Source organism: Phoenix dactylifera, chromosome 11 (assembly GCF_051530095.1).
Source record: "Phoenix dactylifera cultivar Ajwa chromosome 11, Ajwa_hap1_PhDact_Kaust_v1.1, whole genome shotgun sequence".
Taxonomy (NCBI): domain Eukaryota; kingdom Viridiplantae; phylum Streptophyta; class Magnoliopsida; order Arecales; family Arecaceae; genus Phoenix; species Phoenix dactylifera.
This window is the reverse complement of record NC_143200.1, coordinates 5,339,079-5,357,060: the sequence shown is the minus strand read 5'-3', so window position 1 is coordinate 5,357,060 and position 17,982 is coordinate 5,339,079. Positions and strand designations below refer to the sequence as shown.

Below are 17,982 nucleotides of genomic sequence, written 5' to 3'. Positions count from 1 at the left end.
ATGGTCTCAAGTAATTTATTTTGTGGGCTTTAAGAAGGAAGGGTATACAGAAATGGCATATTGAAGTAGTTGAGGACATGTATATTGGGATGTCGACAATTGTTAGAAATTGTTGCAATAAGTCTATTTCTAGTTACTATTGGCTCGGATCAAGGATCCACAATAAGCCCATATCTTTTTATACTAATTATGGATGAGCTTACTACTAATAATCAGGAAAATGAACCATGGTGCATGTTATTTTCAAATGATATGGTATTGATTGATGAAAAAGCGAAATGGATTAAATACTAAATTTGGACTTATAGAGGAAAATATTAGAAGATAAGGGCTTTAAAGGTTAGTAGAACAAAGATAAAGTGTATGAAATGTAATTTTAGGGAGAATGGAAATGAAGATGTTATGCCGGACATGCAATTTATGACCCAACCTATCAACCTGCAACTAACCCGCTTTAAGCGAGTTTGAGGTTGGCATAAATAGGCGTGCATCAAAATAGGTCAACTTGCCTAGACTCTTTGACCTGTTTAACCTCTTGACTCATTTAACAATTGGATCGGGTCATGATCCATCCGTTTAACCTATTTAAGACTTGTTTATCCTAGTTATGCCCTACTTAACACATTTCTGTCCCTCTTAACCTGACTTGCTTAAACTTTTTAATCCGTTTAAACATATTTAACTTGTTAAACACACTTAACTTGTTTAACACATTTAACTTGATTCGACCTGTTTCATAAACAAGTTATGCCGGTTGGGTTGGGTTACTTGTTTCGTAAATAGTTCAGGTTTTGGTTTGGATTTTTGACGTATTTAATAAAATGATTGGGTTTGGGTTGCCAATTTTTGACTCGATCCATATTCGAGTTGACCCGACCTGATTGCCACCCCTATCTTATACCATTTAAGATTAATGACCAAAAGATGCTAAAAGGTGGCCGTTTTCGTTACTTAGGATCTATTGTATAAAGTAATGTGAAGATAGATGAAGATTATGTACTTTAATTAGAGTTGGTTGGATGAATTGGAGAGGAACTTTAAAAATATTACATGATAGATGCATAACTTGGAGACTTGAAGAAAAATAATATATAACATAGTAAGGCCTGCCATCTTGTATGACTCAACGTGCAGGGGAATAAGGAAAGCACATGGAAACAAGTTGAACATTGCGGAAATTGGAATGTTAAGATGGATGTGTGGTAAAACTAGAAAAGATGAATAAGAAATTAATATATCAATGAAATTGTAAGAGTTGCATAAATTAAGGACAAAGTAGTAAAAATCGATTGAGGTAGTATAGACATAGCAAAGATTTGAGGAGGCTCTAGTTGGGAGAGGTTTTAGATCATGGATAATGTACAATACATTGTGTACAGGGATCATGCCCGCAAAGGGTATCATGGGTACAAAAGGATACACCACAAACACGCTTGGTATGACATTTTGACCTCCAAATTCTGGTTTTGCATTTTTTATTATATTTTCTTATCTCAATGCTGTGTTTTTGCAAGGAAAAATGTGGAAGTATGGAGTTATCCTAGTTATCGTTTTTTGTGTTGGAAGTTAAAAACATGCATGTTTATCGCATAAATCACACAAAGGTGAATTCAAAATACTTGTAATACATATTGTATTAAGATTAGTATTTAACAAAGAATTAGGTTACTAAAAATCATGGATCTTGTATAGAAAGGGCTTACTGACTAGTGGATCGATGTACAACCAAAGAGTCTAGATGTAGCACTACTCATTTGACTAGTAAACAAGAAATGGGGTAATTTACAAAAATCAAATGTAAAGCTAAGACTTTATTTGTTGTATTGTTAATTTTGATGCAACATTTGAAGATGGCATACTTTATTCATTTTAAAATTCTTCTAACTGTTCCATCGTATAGAATCATTTTGTATTAATTAGTAAGGTCTCAATTGTTTGATATCATATTACTATTTAAACTGCCGAGATCGACAAGGTTTTAGAACAATAGTATCTAATAACTTAGTTTTTTTTAAAGAACTAGGATGGGAGGAAATCTAGCCAAAAATTAGGTAATGATAGGATTCGATCCCAAGTTATTGGTACCAACCCTCAATAACTTTCCTAACTGCACTATCTGGCATCCCAAGCTAAGTTTTTGCTTATTGACTAATAAAAATTTACAAACTGTTATTAATTAGGTTTTGCTTTTAACTGATCTTGGAAAATGTTACTCGCTTTGTGCTTAGTAATGATTGGAGGTATCTTTCTTATTTCTGTGTTTGAATAAATCCTTTCATTCTTAAATTATAGTTCAATCTAAGACTTTAACACATTTATTGTTGAAGGAAAGACAAACACATTTCTTGTTGAGGGGAAGACTTTTGCACATTTCTTGTTGACGGGATTTTATCTATCTACATGCTTGTGCCGAACTAATTGTTGCAATACATCAACTTTATTGATTTGTTACATTTTTAATTGGTCTCATTCTCTATGATGTTGAACTTTGCTCCTAAGGTCTTGATCTCCTCCCCTTCTTTCTCCTTATTGGAGACTGGAATTGACTTCGAGATCTAATCCATATAGCTGCTTATTATTTATTTTATTTCTAAATTGTTTAATTTCATAGTAGTTCTAGTTACTATATCAAATTTTCAAGTATTAATTATAATGTCTTTGAGGCATTTTTTGATTTCAGAATGATGTGTGACTAAGACAGCATGTTAATGAATTTAGGCCCATTTCTAAGTCTCCATGATCAATTTATTGACTAATACAGCATGTTAATTTGTTTAGGCTCATTTTCACCTGTAGATAGTGAGAAATGTGTATGCAACAAGGTAAAAGAAAGCATCCATAGCGGTACCGTGCTGTATAGCTCGGTCCATGATTGGTTTGGGGCCAGCTCATAGCAAATTGGCCTCAATTTGCACCCAAACTGCTTGATCCAAGTCGGTTCAAGCAGTTTCGTGCGGTTTCAGCGGTTCCTACCTGTATTGACCCATCCTAGGCAAAGAGGAGCTCCATTTGGTATGAACCAGGAGTTGCATATCAAACTGATGCATTACTTAACCCTTGGGTACAATCGAGTTGTTAACTTGGTTGATAATTGGAGCCTAGATAGAGCTTATAGCCAGTGTAGTATTTTAGATTGTGTTTGTGTCTGTGATAGTTTGGAATGCCTCGGTATTCCTTCATTCATTTACATATCTATGTTTTTGCCCTTAACTTAAATAAGGTCATCATTTCCAACAAACAAAATAGGGGCTTGAAGTAAAAATAACTAAAGGCTTCTCATTCTACCTCCTTGTAGAAGCTTTGTTTCAATTTTTTTACTTATTCGAGATGTATTTAAGAAGTGCTGTTCTCCTGCAATGTTGCTTTTATATTTTGGAAGTTATAGAAACATTTTTCCTTGACCAAGCCAAACCTGTCCATGGAATGATAAGTTAGTCCCTTTATTTGGCATTTAGAAAATTTATCTAATACAACTCCAATCGATATGCTTTTCATGTTGGACATATTATGGTTGATTTTAGAAATCTGTCTATTTAAGTTGATTTTCACTAGTTTAGTGTATATCTATCTATCTATCTATCTATCTATATATATATATATATATATATATATATATATATATATATATATATATATATATATATATATATATATATATATATATATATATATATATGTTAACATGTTTCTTTGTTGTAGAGGACATGATTAATCTGCTATTCATCTCTCCTTTATTTCGAATTTGATTTCTTCTTTTTTCTGACTTTCTATAGGTTTATTCTAAACTTGATCATCATGGTTTTGACTTTTGAGAACCATATAACTTATGTACAATACCGTAGCTTTTGCTAGTCTTTCTCTCTTGGCATTTTCACTTGTTTGATCATGGACTAACATATATTTCTTTTTTTGTGGATAGGTTGGTCTGCGAGGATATTAGTGGGGGCCAAGAAAAGTTTCCTATCCCAGCAACAAATGTGGTTGATGATCCACCAGTTTCTCCTATAGGCAAGTTGTACTATGAGTTGTATTATGAGTCATGATGTAGGATTCATCATCACTGCATTAATTTAGGATCAATCTCTTGACAAGATTTTAGAAATGTTCTTATACATGCTATATTTTTTTTCATTTAGCTACTATTGCAACTCTTGATCCTCTTTCATTTTCTCCACTGATCATTAACACTAGCCGTGACAATAATTGAATAGGTTCAGTCTATTTTGATGAATAAACAAAGAAACAAGTTAGGAAAGACACATGCTTGATATTTAGTATTCATGCCATAAAAGACAAGAATTTGAATAGATGTACACATCACCAAGGAGTTTAGGAATCACCACACTTCTCTTTTTTATGTTCTCTAATGCCTGAGATCATGGTTTGCCGTACCGGTCGGTACGGGTCGGTACCGGCCGGTACATACTGGTACCGGATCCTACCGGTACGGTACAACTACATATTTCGGTACCGAACCGTACCGACCGGTACCGATGCGTACCGACCGGTACCGGCCTGTACCAACCGGTACCGATGCGTACCGACGCGTATCGATCCGTTACCGGACCGAACCAACCAGTCCGTACCGGCTCCAATTTTTTTTGGCTTTTAGCCCCATCAGTACAGTACCGGTTTGGTTCGGTACCGTACCGGTACCGATGCCCACCGGTACATCGGTACAGTCGGTACCGCGTACCTTGCCTGAGATGTTGTGGCATTGGTGATGTGAATTATGTGAACATGGAGAAGTGGCGGAAACTCTTTATGAATGTCGTGAGAGCATCAATGGGAAGGAACAAATGAGGTAGGGGATAAAGGGAGTGACATCTCGAGCCCATTTATGGGGAGTTTGAGCAATGCTCCTACTTTTTGTAGATTTTCTTATGACCATTTTGGTCAAATCTGAAGCTTTAATGGTTAGAGAAAAATATGTAGCTATTAATTCATGTGACTTATTGTTTAGATGAAACCTAATCGTATATTCTCAAGCATACCTCTGAACTTGCAAGTGTATTGTTAATTGTAACCAAGAAGTCTTGTTGAGGGTTGAGTGGTAAAATGTTTTCTACCTTTGGTGGATCTTATTTTGGCCAAGCGACACAAATTGTAACACTGACATAGTAATAGATGATGCGTCAAAAGATTGATTTCCTTTACTTGTATCATGCTGGTCACATGACACTTCAATAAGAGTTACTGCCAAGGTTCTCCAACTCAGTACCAGATACTGTACCTGTATCACGCTGGTACAGCATCAGTATGCCTAGAATGGGGGTGAGTTCGGGGTATCGAGACTCAGTGCACCCTCCATACTGAGTCTCAGTTCGTTACCGATATGGTATGGGAGGCCTAGTATGGGGCGATATGCATCTTTATTGTGAACCACAGCTATCTCTATGCTATAAAACTTCTCATAAACTGCCTATGCGAAAAAAAGCATGCAAGTGCAACAAAAGGAAACAAATTTCATATGTGCAAAATGCATGATTGAATTATCTTATCACCCTTTTGGATTTAGTTGAGATTTTGAGTTAGCCTTAAGGATGTGTTACAAGTCCTTTTCACCTTGCCTCAATCCTTCTTATCAATCAAATAGAAACTGAGGTTTCAAATGTCGTGCTATGGAGTTGGAGTGAACGAGAAAGGAATGGAGGAAGGAAGGGAGTTTGGTGTCTCTGAGAGAGCAGTGGCCACAAACATACAAATAGGAAACTGTATTATATGAGAGAAAAGTTAGCCAATTGGTTCAATTTTTTTAGAATATTGGCGATTTTCTTATTTGTTAATCTGGCAATATATGCAAGTATGTCTTGTAAGCAGATTGCTGCTGTCTGCTGATAGTTGTATTTGTTTTTTTTGATAATTGCTAAGAGTAATGACCGCATAGCATTCTGGCTGATAGTTCGTATGATCATACCATTTTAATGGCTAATGCATTCACCCTGTTTGGTTTCTCAATCATATCTAGGGTTTATATATGATAGATCATTACGAGTGGCTGAAAATTTGAAGATCCCTGCAAATGCTGTTGGATGTAACTGCAAAGGAGATTGTATAGATCCAAGAACTTGCGCTTGTGCTAGACTAAATGGCTCAGATTTTCCGTATGTGCGCAAGGATGGCGGCAGGTGCGTACTGTCATCATCTTCTTCTACTTGAACTGCAAGTAGCTGCTTCTTATAATGGATCTTGCACGACAAATTTGTGACATTAATCTAGCATATACAAATATGTTTGCATTGTATGCATTTATGTGTGCATGTATCTATGTATGTATTTGTATATGTATATACAAGGTTACGTGTACATCGGTAAGATTGTTCTATTGTGACTTGGGTGGCACAGGTTCGAAACATAGAAATATCTTCGCTGTGTGCAGGGTAAGTCTATGTACATTTGACCCTCCCTAGGCCTTGTGGTGATAGGAGACCCATGCACTGTATGCCCTTTTATTAGTGTGTCTATGTACATGGTTATTGAAGTCTTTTGGGTTCGGGGGTTTAATTTTCATTACTCAATTAATTAGGCTTTGTCGTTAGAATTTAGATATAAAGTAAACATAAGTGTTGCTCTTTGGGGCATGCCGACCACTAGCTAGCATGACACACCCCATAACAATACATGCCATGCCATGCTTTTTCTTTTTAAAAGATATTGAAGCCCTTTTCTTTTTAAAAAATAAAGAATGGGCAATTTACTGACTTATTTCAGGGTGCTCTGGGATGACACAGCCTGCATTTGTATCCCTATTTGAAACCATATTTTGCATGTGCCACATGCCATATCATACCATATTAGACCAACCCTGTATTCCAGTCCTTGGGCTATTGAGTTTGAGGAACTTGTCCATCTTCAGCTCGTGTAAAGTCTAAAATTATAATTTCTTTACAATTGCTGAGATCAATATTTAATTATTGGTGATTATAAGTTCTGATCAGCGTTGATCACATCATGTTGGCTCATGAGTATCTGGGGCTAATTCTAGACATGGAATTGTATCTAAACAATATCCTTTTCATCAAGGATAGTTGTACTGCCCCGAACTGCCCGGTTCGAGGCATACTGGTAGGCCGCCCCTCGTTTTGAGAAACTGGCGAGGGCAAGGTCCGCCGTACCGGTATCGGTCGGCGTACCGGTGGCGGCCCGGCCCGGTACGAAACCGGTCCCGTACCGGTCCGAACCGGTCCGTACCGGTTCCGTACCGGTTCTTCAACAATAAATTAGCGGTACCAGATTTTACGCTGATCCGGTACCGGTCCCAGGCCGGACCGGTACGTATCGGCCCGTACCGGCCGGTATGGACCGGTACGGCAGACCATGGGCGAGGGAAGGGGAGAGGGAGAAGGAGAGGGAGGAGGGGGGAGAGAGATGTCTGGAGAGGGAGAGGGAGGAGGGGGGAGAGAGAGATGTCAGGAGAGGGAGAGGGAGGAGGGGGGAGAGGGATGCAAGGAGGGAGAGAGGGGGCTCGGAAGCCCTCCTCTCATCCTTCGCTCGTCCATAGTACCTACCGGGCAGAGCCCCTGTTTCGAACGAAATAGGGCTTGATCCCAACTTATTAAATTTTTTCCTGTTCTTCAAATGAAGTTGAAAAAGAAAAAAAATAAATTAAAAATTTTAAGGAAGAAAAATTTAAAATTAAAAATTTCTTTGTGGAGACTTCATTTAAAGAATAGAGAGAAATATTGGGTTCGGGCCTAGCGGGCCCTGTGGATGAGCAAAGGAGAGGAGGGCTTGGAAGTCCCCGCTCTCTCTCTTTCCTAGCATCTCTCTCTCTCTCCTCCCTCTCCCACTCTCGCTTTCTCTCCCTCCCTCTCTTTTGGTCACTCAGTGGGGCCTGTTGATGAGCGGTGGAGAGAAGGGCTTCAGAGCCACCTCTCTCAACCTTTCCTGGCATCTCTCTTCCCTTCCATCTCTCTCTCCCTCCCTCTCTTTCTCTCTTCTCCCTCTCCTCTTCCCTCTCTTGTTTCCCTTTGTCGAAATGCACCAAAACGACACTGTACTGTACCGCTTCCGGTACTGCGGATCTTGCTTTTTATATTTTTGTGTCAGTTTTAACACTTACCGTATAGTGTTATATATATTTGTTGGGGGTGGAGTGGGGTGGGGAGGGAGGCATATCGATGGAAGGGAAGGAAATATTTGGCATTTGTCTCCTAATTCTCTGGTCTCATATGATACTTTTGTTCCATAGCTTTTTGAAAAGTTCATTGTTTGCTATTATAATATAAGTTCTATTTCATCAATTTAATGGAACTAAACTCTCCTGTCTTGCTTCTTTAGATTGGTCGAAGCTAAAGCTGTGGTGTTTGAGTGTGGTCCTAGTTGTGGATGCAGTGTTAACTGTGTAAACAGAACATCCCAGCAGGGCTTAAAATACCGCCTAGAGGTTGTAATTGTCTGGCCATTCTTTCTTGATAATCATGCTTGTTTATGCTACTTGTTTTTATTCTAAGCGGTCTATCTGATCTTGTCTTTCTGTTACTACACCTGCTACAGGTATTCCGCACACCCAAAAAGGGTTGGGCTGTTAGGTCATGGGATACCATTCCTGCTGGTGCTCCAATTTGTGAATATACTGGAATACTGATGAAGACTGATGAGGTTGAAAATGCCTCTGAAAACAACTATATTTTTGATATAGATTGTCTACAAACAATGAAAGGCCTTGATGGAAGAGAGGTACCTATCATTGAAAATACTTTTTTCCTTTTGTCATAGAATGGTTATTTTTTATGATAGTAATATGATAACTCACCTAAGTAGATATTGATGTTTGAACATTTGTTTGATTATTCATTTCTCTATTTTAACTATGCCCTTAAGTTCTGGAAAGTGAAGACCTGGACATCAATGTCGGTCAGCAAACTGTAGCTATTTCTCTAGATTTGTTTGACATCTTTTTCATTTAAAGTTATTCTGTAGAGAATAGAGCTTTATTATTAAATTTTGGTCCAGTATCTAGATCAGATTGTACCTGCTTATATATTAGGTTGCCCTAGGTTTTTGATATATTTCTAGAAGCCAATATGGAAAATGCTCTAGGTTGGGTTGGTCTAGATCCAAGTCCAACCCCATGCTTATTGCATTGGGTCCAGGTTGTTTCTGGGATTGACATATCTTTGGGGTTAAGAATTTTCTAGATACCAAAAAGTTAGTTGGATTCCATAAAATTCTCTTTTAGGTACCAGAAAATAATGTATATGCATAATAACTAGATATTAGGAAGTAAATGAGACCATTCTGGAGTATGGCCATCTTAGTGTAGTACAGCACATTGAGGATGAATGGCATGTAAACTGTGTATATGTTTTTGATATACATTCCTAGTCAGCTGCAGGAATTTCTACTGTATGTATTTAAAGGTTGATGACTTAATGATTTTTCTTCCTTCTTGGTAGCATTCCTCGTTTTGTCCTTTTTCTTCTTTTTTGACTTTTAGTTGTCCTGAGCTGAGAATTTGGCACCAATTTGGAATAGTGATTAGGTATATAGTCAATTTGAAACATTCTAAATTTAGTGGATCCTGGTTTGTAAGACTTACCTTATAGATAGATGGAACAGGTCTTGTATATTAAGGTTTCAGAGTTTAGGGTCATGCGTTGTATTGTTGTTATCAGTTTCATCCAAAATTTCCTAGCAGGCCAACTTTGTTAGGCACATGGTCAGTTCATGCTAATCTTTTATCATATTTTTCCCCTTCCAATTCAAAAGAATTTTCTCAACATTAAGCTACTAGTTTTGTAAATATGTGAAAACATTGTGATATTATGTACCATATATATATGTATAATTATTTGTAATTAATTTTGTACTTTTATGTTTATTCGTAATTAGTATATTTATAGTTAGTTTATTCAAAATAGTTAGCTCATCTTATAAATACTCCTGGTTCTAGTTGTTTGGTATATAATATCTGAACATTCTCCAGAGCATCGCAGGCGGGCATATCTATCTATCTATCTATCTATATATATATATGTATGTATATATATGCATGTATGTATGTATGTATGTATATGTAAGTATGTATGTATGTATGTATGTGTAGGATTCGCAATACCAGCATTGAAAGGTGATAGAATATGGATTTTTGTTTGTTATTCTCATCAAACAGTGAAATGAAATATTACACTCTAGTCTAGAGCAATGTCATACATGATAATATATATGATGCATGTGCATGTAGATGCATGCATGTCACTGGTACATATATCTATTGTTTTGATAAAGAAACCACCAAAACAATGTAGTCAAAGGACCCAAACAGTATGCTATCTTTTAAGAGTGGTGAGTTTCTTTGCTTTCTTGACTTTTACATGTTTATTTTTGTAAACGGCTTTCAAATTTTTATTGGATTTTCTTACTGTTTTGTGACTGGAATGATTAAAAACATTGAACCGAAACTCATTATGCGTATATATCTTAAAATGAAAACAAGCTTTCAAAATCTAGCAGCAATAACATATATGGTGTGATTTAGTTATCAGATTTTCCAATAACCAGTCTTATGTTATAAATTGTTTGATGTTAGTTTAAACTGCAATAACTTCTGTAAGGTATGTTATCATTTATATGCTTCATGCAAATTTTATGTGGCTTGCATTTAATTTAGTTGCCAACAAATTCATGTTACTTATAGGGCTGCAAAGAGTTTTCATAAATGTTGTACCTTGTTAAGATGTTTCACTGCCTAGCTGTTATACACTTCCATAACTGAATCTTTATTCCCTCAAAAAGTTTCACTGCATATTTGTAATCTTGTTTTCTGTTTGGTTTGACAGCGGCGGCCTGGGGATGTCTCTTTTCTTACCAACCTTGATGATAAAATGTCAGAAGTGCCAGAGTATTGTATTAATGCAGGCCTAATTGGCAATGTTGCTAGGTTCATCAATCATAGCTGCCAACCAAATCTCTTTGTCCAATGTGTTCTGAGCTCACATCATGACATCAAAATGGCCAAAATAATGTTGTTTGCAGCTGACACTATTCCTCCTTTGCAGGTAATGACACTGCTAGATTTTCAAACTTTCCACATAGCCGGTTATTTCTCCAAGTATTGATGTCATGTTAACTTGGCTGCTTCTGATTTATGCAATGGGTTTCTTTTGTGGTAGTGTCATGCACTGCACAGGAGAACATGATGATAACTTTAGAACAAGATCAAGTTGTGGAGTCTATTTATAAAAAGTTCTACGAGTCTTGACATCTTGCAATATCAACATAAGCAACAATTATGGATAGTATATGTGCAGGATTCACAATGTATATTATGATGCATTTATCAAATTCACCCCATAAATGGGTTTTTGTTTATGCAAGTCCAAGCCTGCCATCAGGTTCAAGGACTTGCGAGTAAGAAGAGGGTGCCTGCAGTTTAGAGGCCTCATGAAGAATAATAAAAGCCATTTTAGTTTTCTGTTCGTTCAATATTATGCGGCTTAATCTTGGGCATTCCTGAATTCCATGAATTGATTAATAAATGTGTTTACATATATGCTTTACATTGATTTACAATCTCCAAATTGTTCTATCACTGAACATAATGGTGAAGATATTTATTTAGTTAAAGAAGGCCTAAAGAGCCTTATTTGGACTTCAGTTTGCTTGTACGCATAGCTTATGCTGTATGCACCTAGTGAGGTCCACTTCTAGTTTTTTACTATACATTGGATCCTGGCTTATGTTTTGTGAGTCTTATATTGGCCGTTGAACTCTCTCTCTCTTTCTCTGTCTATATAAAAGGCCGTTGAACGAGTGGTATCTGTTTGTATGTACCGCCCTGCTATTGTGAGCAATTGCCTAATGACCACATGCATGCATGTATGCTCGTATGTGTATGTCTGTATCATGGACCTTATAGGGCCTACTTTGAGTTTTACAAGTCTTGTGGCCATAATCTGTGTTTGACAGGCCTTATGTGGCCCACTTTGTGCATGTTGGACCTGCGTGCCTTGCTGAGACTTGGTTGGTCTTGTGGCCTGGCATGGCCAAATAACTAGATGTTAATTTTAGTGACATCAAAGTGTAAATCATGTTAAAATCATTTATAGTTCAGCAAATGGTTTGACCAAAATTTATCATTCATATTAGGAGACAATTATAAAATATACATCCGGAGACAAAGTGGCTGCTTCCTACTTGTTAGATAATATTAGGTGTGCCCCCATACCTGCATCCAATTTGTGGATCCTTTTCAGCAGAGTCCCTGTATCCCAAGATTCAGAAAGGAATCTGACTCTTTAACATGCTCCTGTTCCTGACACCATTGCACATATGCAAATTTTTTACATGTGTATTTGTCTTCTTAAGATTTACTCCTACCAAGCCCAAAACCTGAAATTCTTAAAATTTCAAAGTTTGTAACTTTATCTAAATTTACTAACATCGTGTCATAATAATAGGGGTCGCAATCAGGTCAGATTGAGTTGAATACTGGTCAGGTTGGATGCAGGTTGGGTCAAAAATTTATCAACTTGTACCCGACCTAGTTATTAAATAGTTCAAAAATTAGATTTAAAGCCGACCTATTTATTAAACATGTAATCCGATCTGACTCGCATAAGCCATTTATTAAACAGGTCTAATCAGGTTAAATAGATTAAGTAGGTTTTTAATGCATTAAGTGGATTTAAACGGGTTAAATAGGTTAAGCGGGTCAGGTTAAATAGGACAACAACATGTTAAGTAGGTTTTAAATAGGTTAAACAAGTTTTAAATGGGTTAAATAGGCTAGGTTCTGACCTGACCTAATTATTAAACGGGTCAAAATGGGTTAAACGAATCGAAGGTCTAAACCTGAACCTAAGACATTTGATAAATAAATCTAGACGGGTTGACCTCTTTATGACCCAAACCCATTTATGGCAAACTTGAACTTGCTTAAAGTGGGTCATTCATAGGTTAGGTTGACGGGTCGGGTCATAAATTGCCACTCCTACATAATAATAATGATAAAATTTGTCGAGTCACTTCTTAGAGGTAACTTGACAAGGCTTTTTTCTTTTTTTTGGTGATAGTGACAAATCTTCCAGTAGGGGTTTTGGACCACAAGTATAGAAAACTGTTCCAGCAAAGTTTAAAGGCCTGCTTTGATGCTGGATCCTGTTCTTTGGTGATAACATCTCCATTGGTTCAAATGTCTTCAGCGAAGGTGGTCTCATGCTAGAGGATTTAAAGGAATTCTGGGAGGATTTAATCCTCCTGTACCTAGCAATCATAGGCAAGATATTTTGTTGGAATGTTGCTTTTTGTTATCCCTAAAAATTCAAGGATAATAGGTTCTGGTGTCAATCCATAATACTTCTTCCTTACCTTGCTTCCTTTGTTTGAATTCTTCAGCATGATAGATCTTATCGTTGGATAAAATCATCCCTCATCCAAATAAATCCTAAAGGGCTAAGAGACCCTAACCATGGTGTTAAAACTTCCTCAATAGAGGTATTAAGAAGCGTAAATTTAGAGAAAGCTCCATGTCAATGGGTCAAAGGGCTTGTGAATCTTTCAAACATATTGTGATAGAGGATGCTCAAGATGTAAGTAAAGCTTTGGCACTTGCTGGCAAGAGAGCTTTGATGATTTATTTCATGTTTCTATTTTTCAGTCTTGATGTTGAATGTTGTTTTGTGGTGTTCTAGGTTAAATTTTATCCCGTTGAATGTTTTTTAATCATTTATGAAAAGTATCTATTTATTTATTGCTGTATCCTAGTTGTATGGTATCTTAATTTGTCAAGATTTGCCGAATTGGCATATCCATATTGTGTTGTTTCCATATCAATGCTTCCTAGGTGTGTATTTATTGTGCTGTTATGTGTGTGTTTGTGTGTAACTACATGTGATGCTATTTGAAACTATTTAAGCCTTTCTATGTGTTTTTGTCTGTGTTGAACTCCGCATTTTTTGTGTTACTGGTATTCTCAAATATGTCTAACATCACGATTTCATTAAATATAAATGTTTTGATGCGTATTTGCATGTGTATATATACACACGTGTATTTACACAGCAGTCTAGGTGTATATCTATATCTATCTATCTATCTATCTATCTATATATATATATATATATATATATATATATATATATATATATATATATATATATGCATGTTTATTTATTTATGTACTGCACTTTAACTTATCGAGGCATGTGCCTTGCTTTGTGTCTTGCATCTACACCCCAAGAGATCTGCCTTGGTTTGCCTTGAGCCTTTGTTATTAGAGAGGTAATAGAGGCCTTCTTTATTAGACTTATGTCCAAATATACTATCAGCTTCTCAGATTGCCCAAACAACTGCCCGATATCATTTGATGCATGAGTTCCCTAACCATCAGAACACTTATAAAGAAGATCCATCGGATGATTTAAAGTTCTTCCATTGTGAAGTGAAAATTACATTTTGACCCAAATTCATGGAATTAATCTACATCATATGATCAAGCCCCTTGTTAGTTAAGCCTTAAAATTATTCTGATACAAATACCCAGCTTAATTGCAGATGCTAATCGATTCATTAGAACCTTGAGCTGTCAACTTGTGGAAACTTAATTTATTATGGTATAGGTAACTTGGACTGCCCCAGACAGTATGAAATGGAACGTACTGGAAGCACACGTTCATGTACAGTGGTTGATCTAGTAATATGCTCAGGCATAAAAAGAGTTGCAATGTTGTAAATTAAGAAGGTTGTCCTAACTGCACAAAAATTATTAGTAAGCAAGGGCCTTATAAATCTCTTCCTTGATTTCGATGAACATTATGAAAGGCTCTGTAAAGAAAACCCTATTTATCTATTTTGTATTTTAGCTATTATTCAAGAGAGGGCCTATTAATTTAATCTGGCTGTTGCAACAGTGCTTGATAAAGATCTTTAGTTTATACATGAGCCATGAGCCATGAGCCATTGATGTTACTCGATCTTACTTTGACATGTTACAGGTGTCAATTTTTAGGTGTCAAGGGCAAGTCAACATGGGATGATGGAGTGATGATTGTAAATATGCACATGCATGTTTATGTATATGTGTAGGTGTATGCGTATAGAGCTAGATTTGGCTGCACTTGAGTGGATTTTTATTTAGATCCGGTCGGATCGAGATTGGATGATGGGGGTCCCACATCGATGACTTGAGCTGTTGGATATGATCTATTACTTATATGCTAAAACTCGTGATTTGGAGACGTCTAGTTTATGCATCAAGTAGTCAAAAAAGGACACTCTAAATAACATTATATATATATATATATATATATGATCATTTGATTCATAGGTTAGGAGTCTCCAAAATACAAGATTTTTGGTGTGTAAACAGTTTAGACGTAATAGATCATATCCAATGGTTTGGATCATCTATGTGGGACACTCCCTTATCCGATGTAGACCTAACTGAATCTGATTGGAGACCCACTCGATTATAGCCAATTACAGCTATATATATATATATATATATATATATATATATATATATATATATATATATATATATGGACTTGGCTACATGAGCGGTTCGTTGCTCAGATTTGGTCAGGTCTTTGAGCCATTGGATGTGGTCTACTATCTCTTAATTGCTTACACAACAAACGTCATTTGATTTGAAGATCCCTACTTTATGCGTCAAGTGATCAAAAAATACATATTATTTCATTTTATTTAGATTGTCTAATTTTTTGACCACTTGATGCATAAGCTAGGGTCTCCAAATCAAATAATTTTGGGTAAGTAATTTAGAGGTAGTAGGTTATATCCAATGGCTCGGATTATCGATGTAGGGCTCTCATTGTCCGTTGTAGATATGACTGAATCTGAGTTGAAATTTTCTGTGACTTCTATATGGAAGTGCCAACTCTTGGCATTTCATGGTGCCCACATCTTGACCGATGATTTGTCAGCAATGTTATAAAGTGCTAAAGTGTTCAGCATATCATGAAAAACAAATAAATGGGACATTGTCAGGGCCATGGACATACTCTTTGGGTCCTTCTTAAGGCCCAAATTTTTAGAGTGAAGGCCCATGGCTCATGCTTTTCACACATAAACCTTTAGAAGGTGGACCAATGACTTCATCATTCTTTTCTGGCTATATATATGTTTTTGTTTCTTATTTGTTAGAAGGGACATGCTCTAGGTTCAGATAATTTCAACCATATTATTGTTTGTCAGCCCATGAACTCCTCAGTTATCTTGAAAAGGGTTGGAGGGGAAGTGAAATGATGAGGAGAGCGGAACTTGGAAACATTGAAAGGAATGGAGATCTAGAGATGAAATAACAAAAATGTTGTGAAGAAACTTCAGCCGATATTCCTTACAAATTGTGCTTTATAATTAGAAACATATGGTTTAAAATTACAAGCTAATCTTTGACCGTAACTGCGACAGCCTTACCTATGATTACCATTTACTCCTACCAAACGTTGCATGAATAGGTATAATGAATGTAACATTCAGATGTAAATGTGTTTGCGCACATATGCCCCTATACGTATGTTACGTACATTTCATTGAATTTTCAAACCAAACTGTGATTTTGGAATTATATTTTACAATGCTAAATGACAAGCATTTTAATTGCGACATAGAATGCCAACAACTTCCTAGTGGAAGAAACTTTTGTGAATTTGTCATCAAAGTTGAGTTGGAATTTCTGGGGTTCAAAATTACAAAGGATGGTTATTTGCAATGCTGGACTTATATTCATATTAACCACTATCAAATGTATAGCTTAACATGAATGATTTGCAAATATGATGCTTCTTTTATTTTTAAACATTTTGGTTAATTGTTTAAAGCTGCAATTAAAAAAGTGGCTCCTTTTTCTTAAAAAATTCTGTTTCATGCGCAGGAGCTCACATATGACTATGGCTATGCCTTGGATAGTGTAGTTGGACCGGACGGAAAAATTGTTAGGATGCCATGCTATTGTGGAGCTGTAGACTGCAGGAAACGACTGTACTGAGTGACTGAGGATAATTTTATATATAATTGAATGTCTTATGCGGTGGTATATTGGACACTGTCTTCCTATTCTTTTTTGCTATCAACTTAAAACGGCAATTGCATATCTTTTGCAAAGCTTCGGCTTTTGGAGGATATGGAATATGGAAAGTGTATTTTCGTCAAATTGTGACTTGGGGATTATTGTGCTCGGAAAAATATTTTTGAGGCATACAAGACATTCTAAATGTTGAGGTATACAAGACATGCTAAATGTATACATCCAAAGTGTAAATTTGACGACCATTGTGGTATGAATACAAGTTAGTCTTAATAGTTGACTGTTGTCTCCATATATGCTCTTTTTTACTATTCATGATCTTCAGACATACAATTCAAAGACAAATTATCTTTTTTTTTTTTGGTTGTACAGAGGCTTATCTTATATACTTTATGCAAGCAACAAGGTATATATTTATATATAAGTATGTACATATATATATATATATTTGGTTATACTTGAGTGGATCTTTAAGGCTTAGATTGGATGATGCAGTCTATTACATCTGAACTATTATTTCTAAATTTTTTATACACAAATTATATAATTTAGATATCTTAAGTATATGTATTAGGGGATTAAAAGTTAGATAATTTAAGTACTACGAAATAATATATATATTTTTTGACTACTTGATGTATAGGTTAAGGATTTTTCGATCATATATTTTTTTTGTTTATATTTAGTTTAAAAGTAGTAGTTCAAGTCTAACAATTCGGATCATCAATATGAGATGTATATCATCCAATTTAGATTTGAGTGGAGATTCATTCGAATGTAGCCAAATCAAGTGCGTGCACAAGCACGCATGTGCGATATATATATATATATATATATATATATATATATATATATATATATATATATATATATATATATATATATATATATATATATATATATATATATATATATATATATATATCTACACATCTATGTATATCTATATATATATATGTATATATGTATGTATGTATATATATATATATATA

At 35.8% G+C, this 17,982-nt stretch overlaps 1 protein-coding gene across 2 annotated transcripts in view; it reads left to right on the top strand.

Moving 5' to 3' along the window:
• LOC103707804 (histone-lysine N-methyltransferase, H3 lysine-9 specific SUVH4) overlaps positions 1-17,263 on the top strand; it is a 41,164-nt gene extending 23,901 nt beyond the window's left edge. For both annotated transcript variants that reach the window (XM_089926042.1, XM_026804911.4), the window contains exons 13-18: positions 3,920-4,008; positions 5,969-6,128; positions 8,281-8,386; positions 8,497-8,679; positions 10,782-11,000; positions 16,838-17,263. In XM_089926042.1, the coding sequence (XP_089782168.1) occupies positions 3,920-4,008; positions 5,969-6,128; positions 8,281-8,386; positions 8,497-8,679; positions 10,782-11,000; positions 16,838-16,951 (871 nt within the window). In that variant the 3' untranslated portion in view covers positions 16,952-17,263. The remainder of the gene's footprint in view (positions 1-3,919; positions 4,009-5,968; positions 6,129-8,280; positions 8,387-8,496; positions 8,680-10,781; positions 11,001-16,837) is intronic.
• The last annotated feature ends 719 nt before the right edge of the window (positions 17,264-17,982 follow it).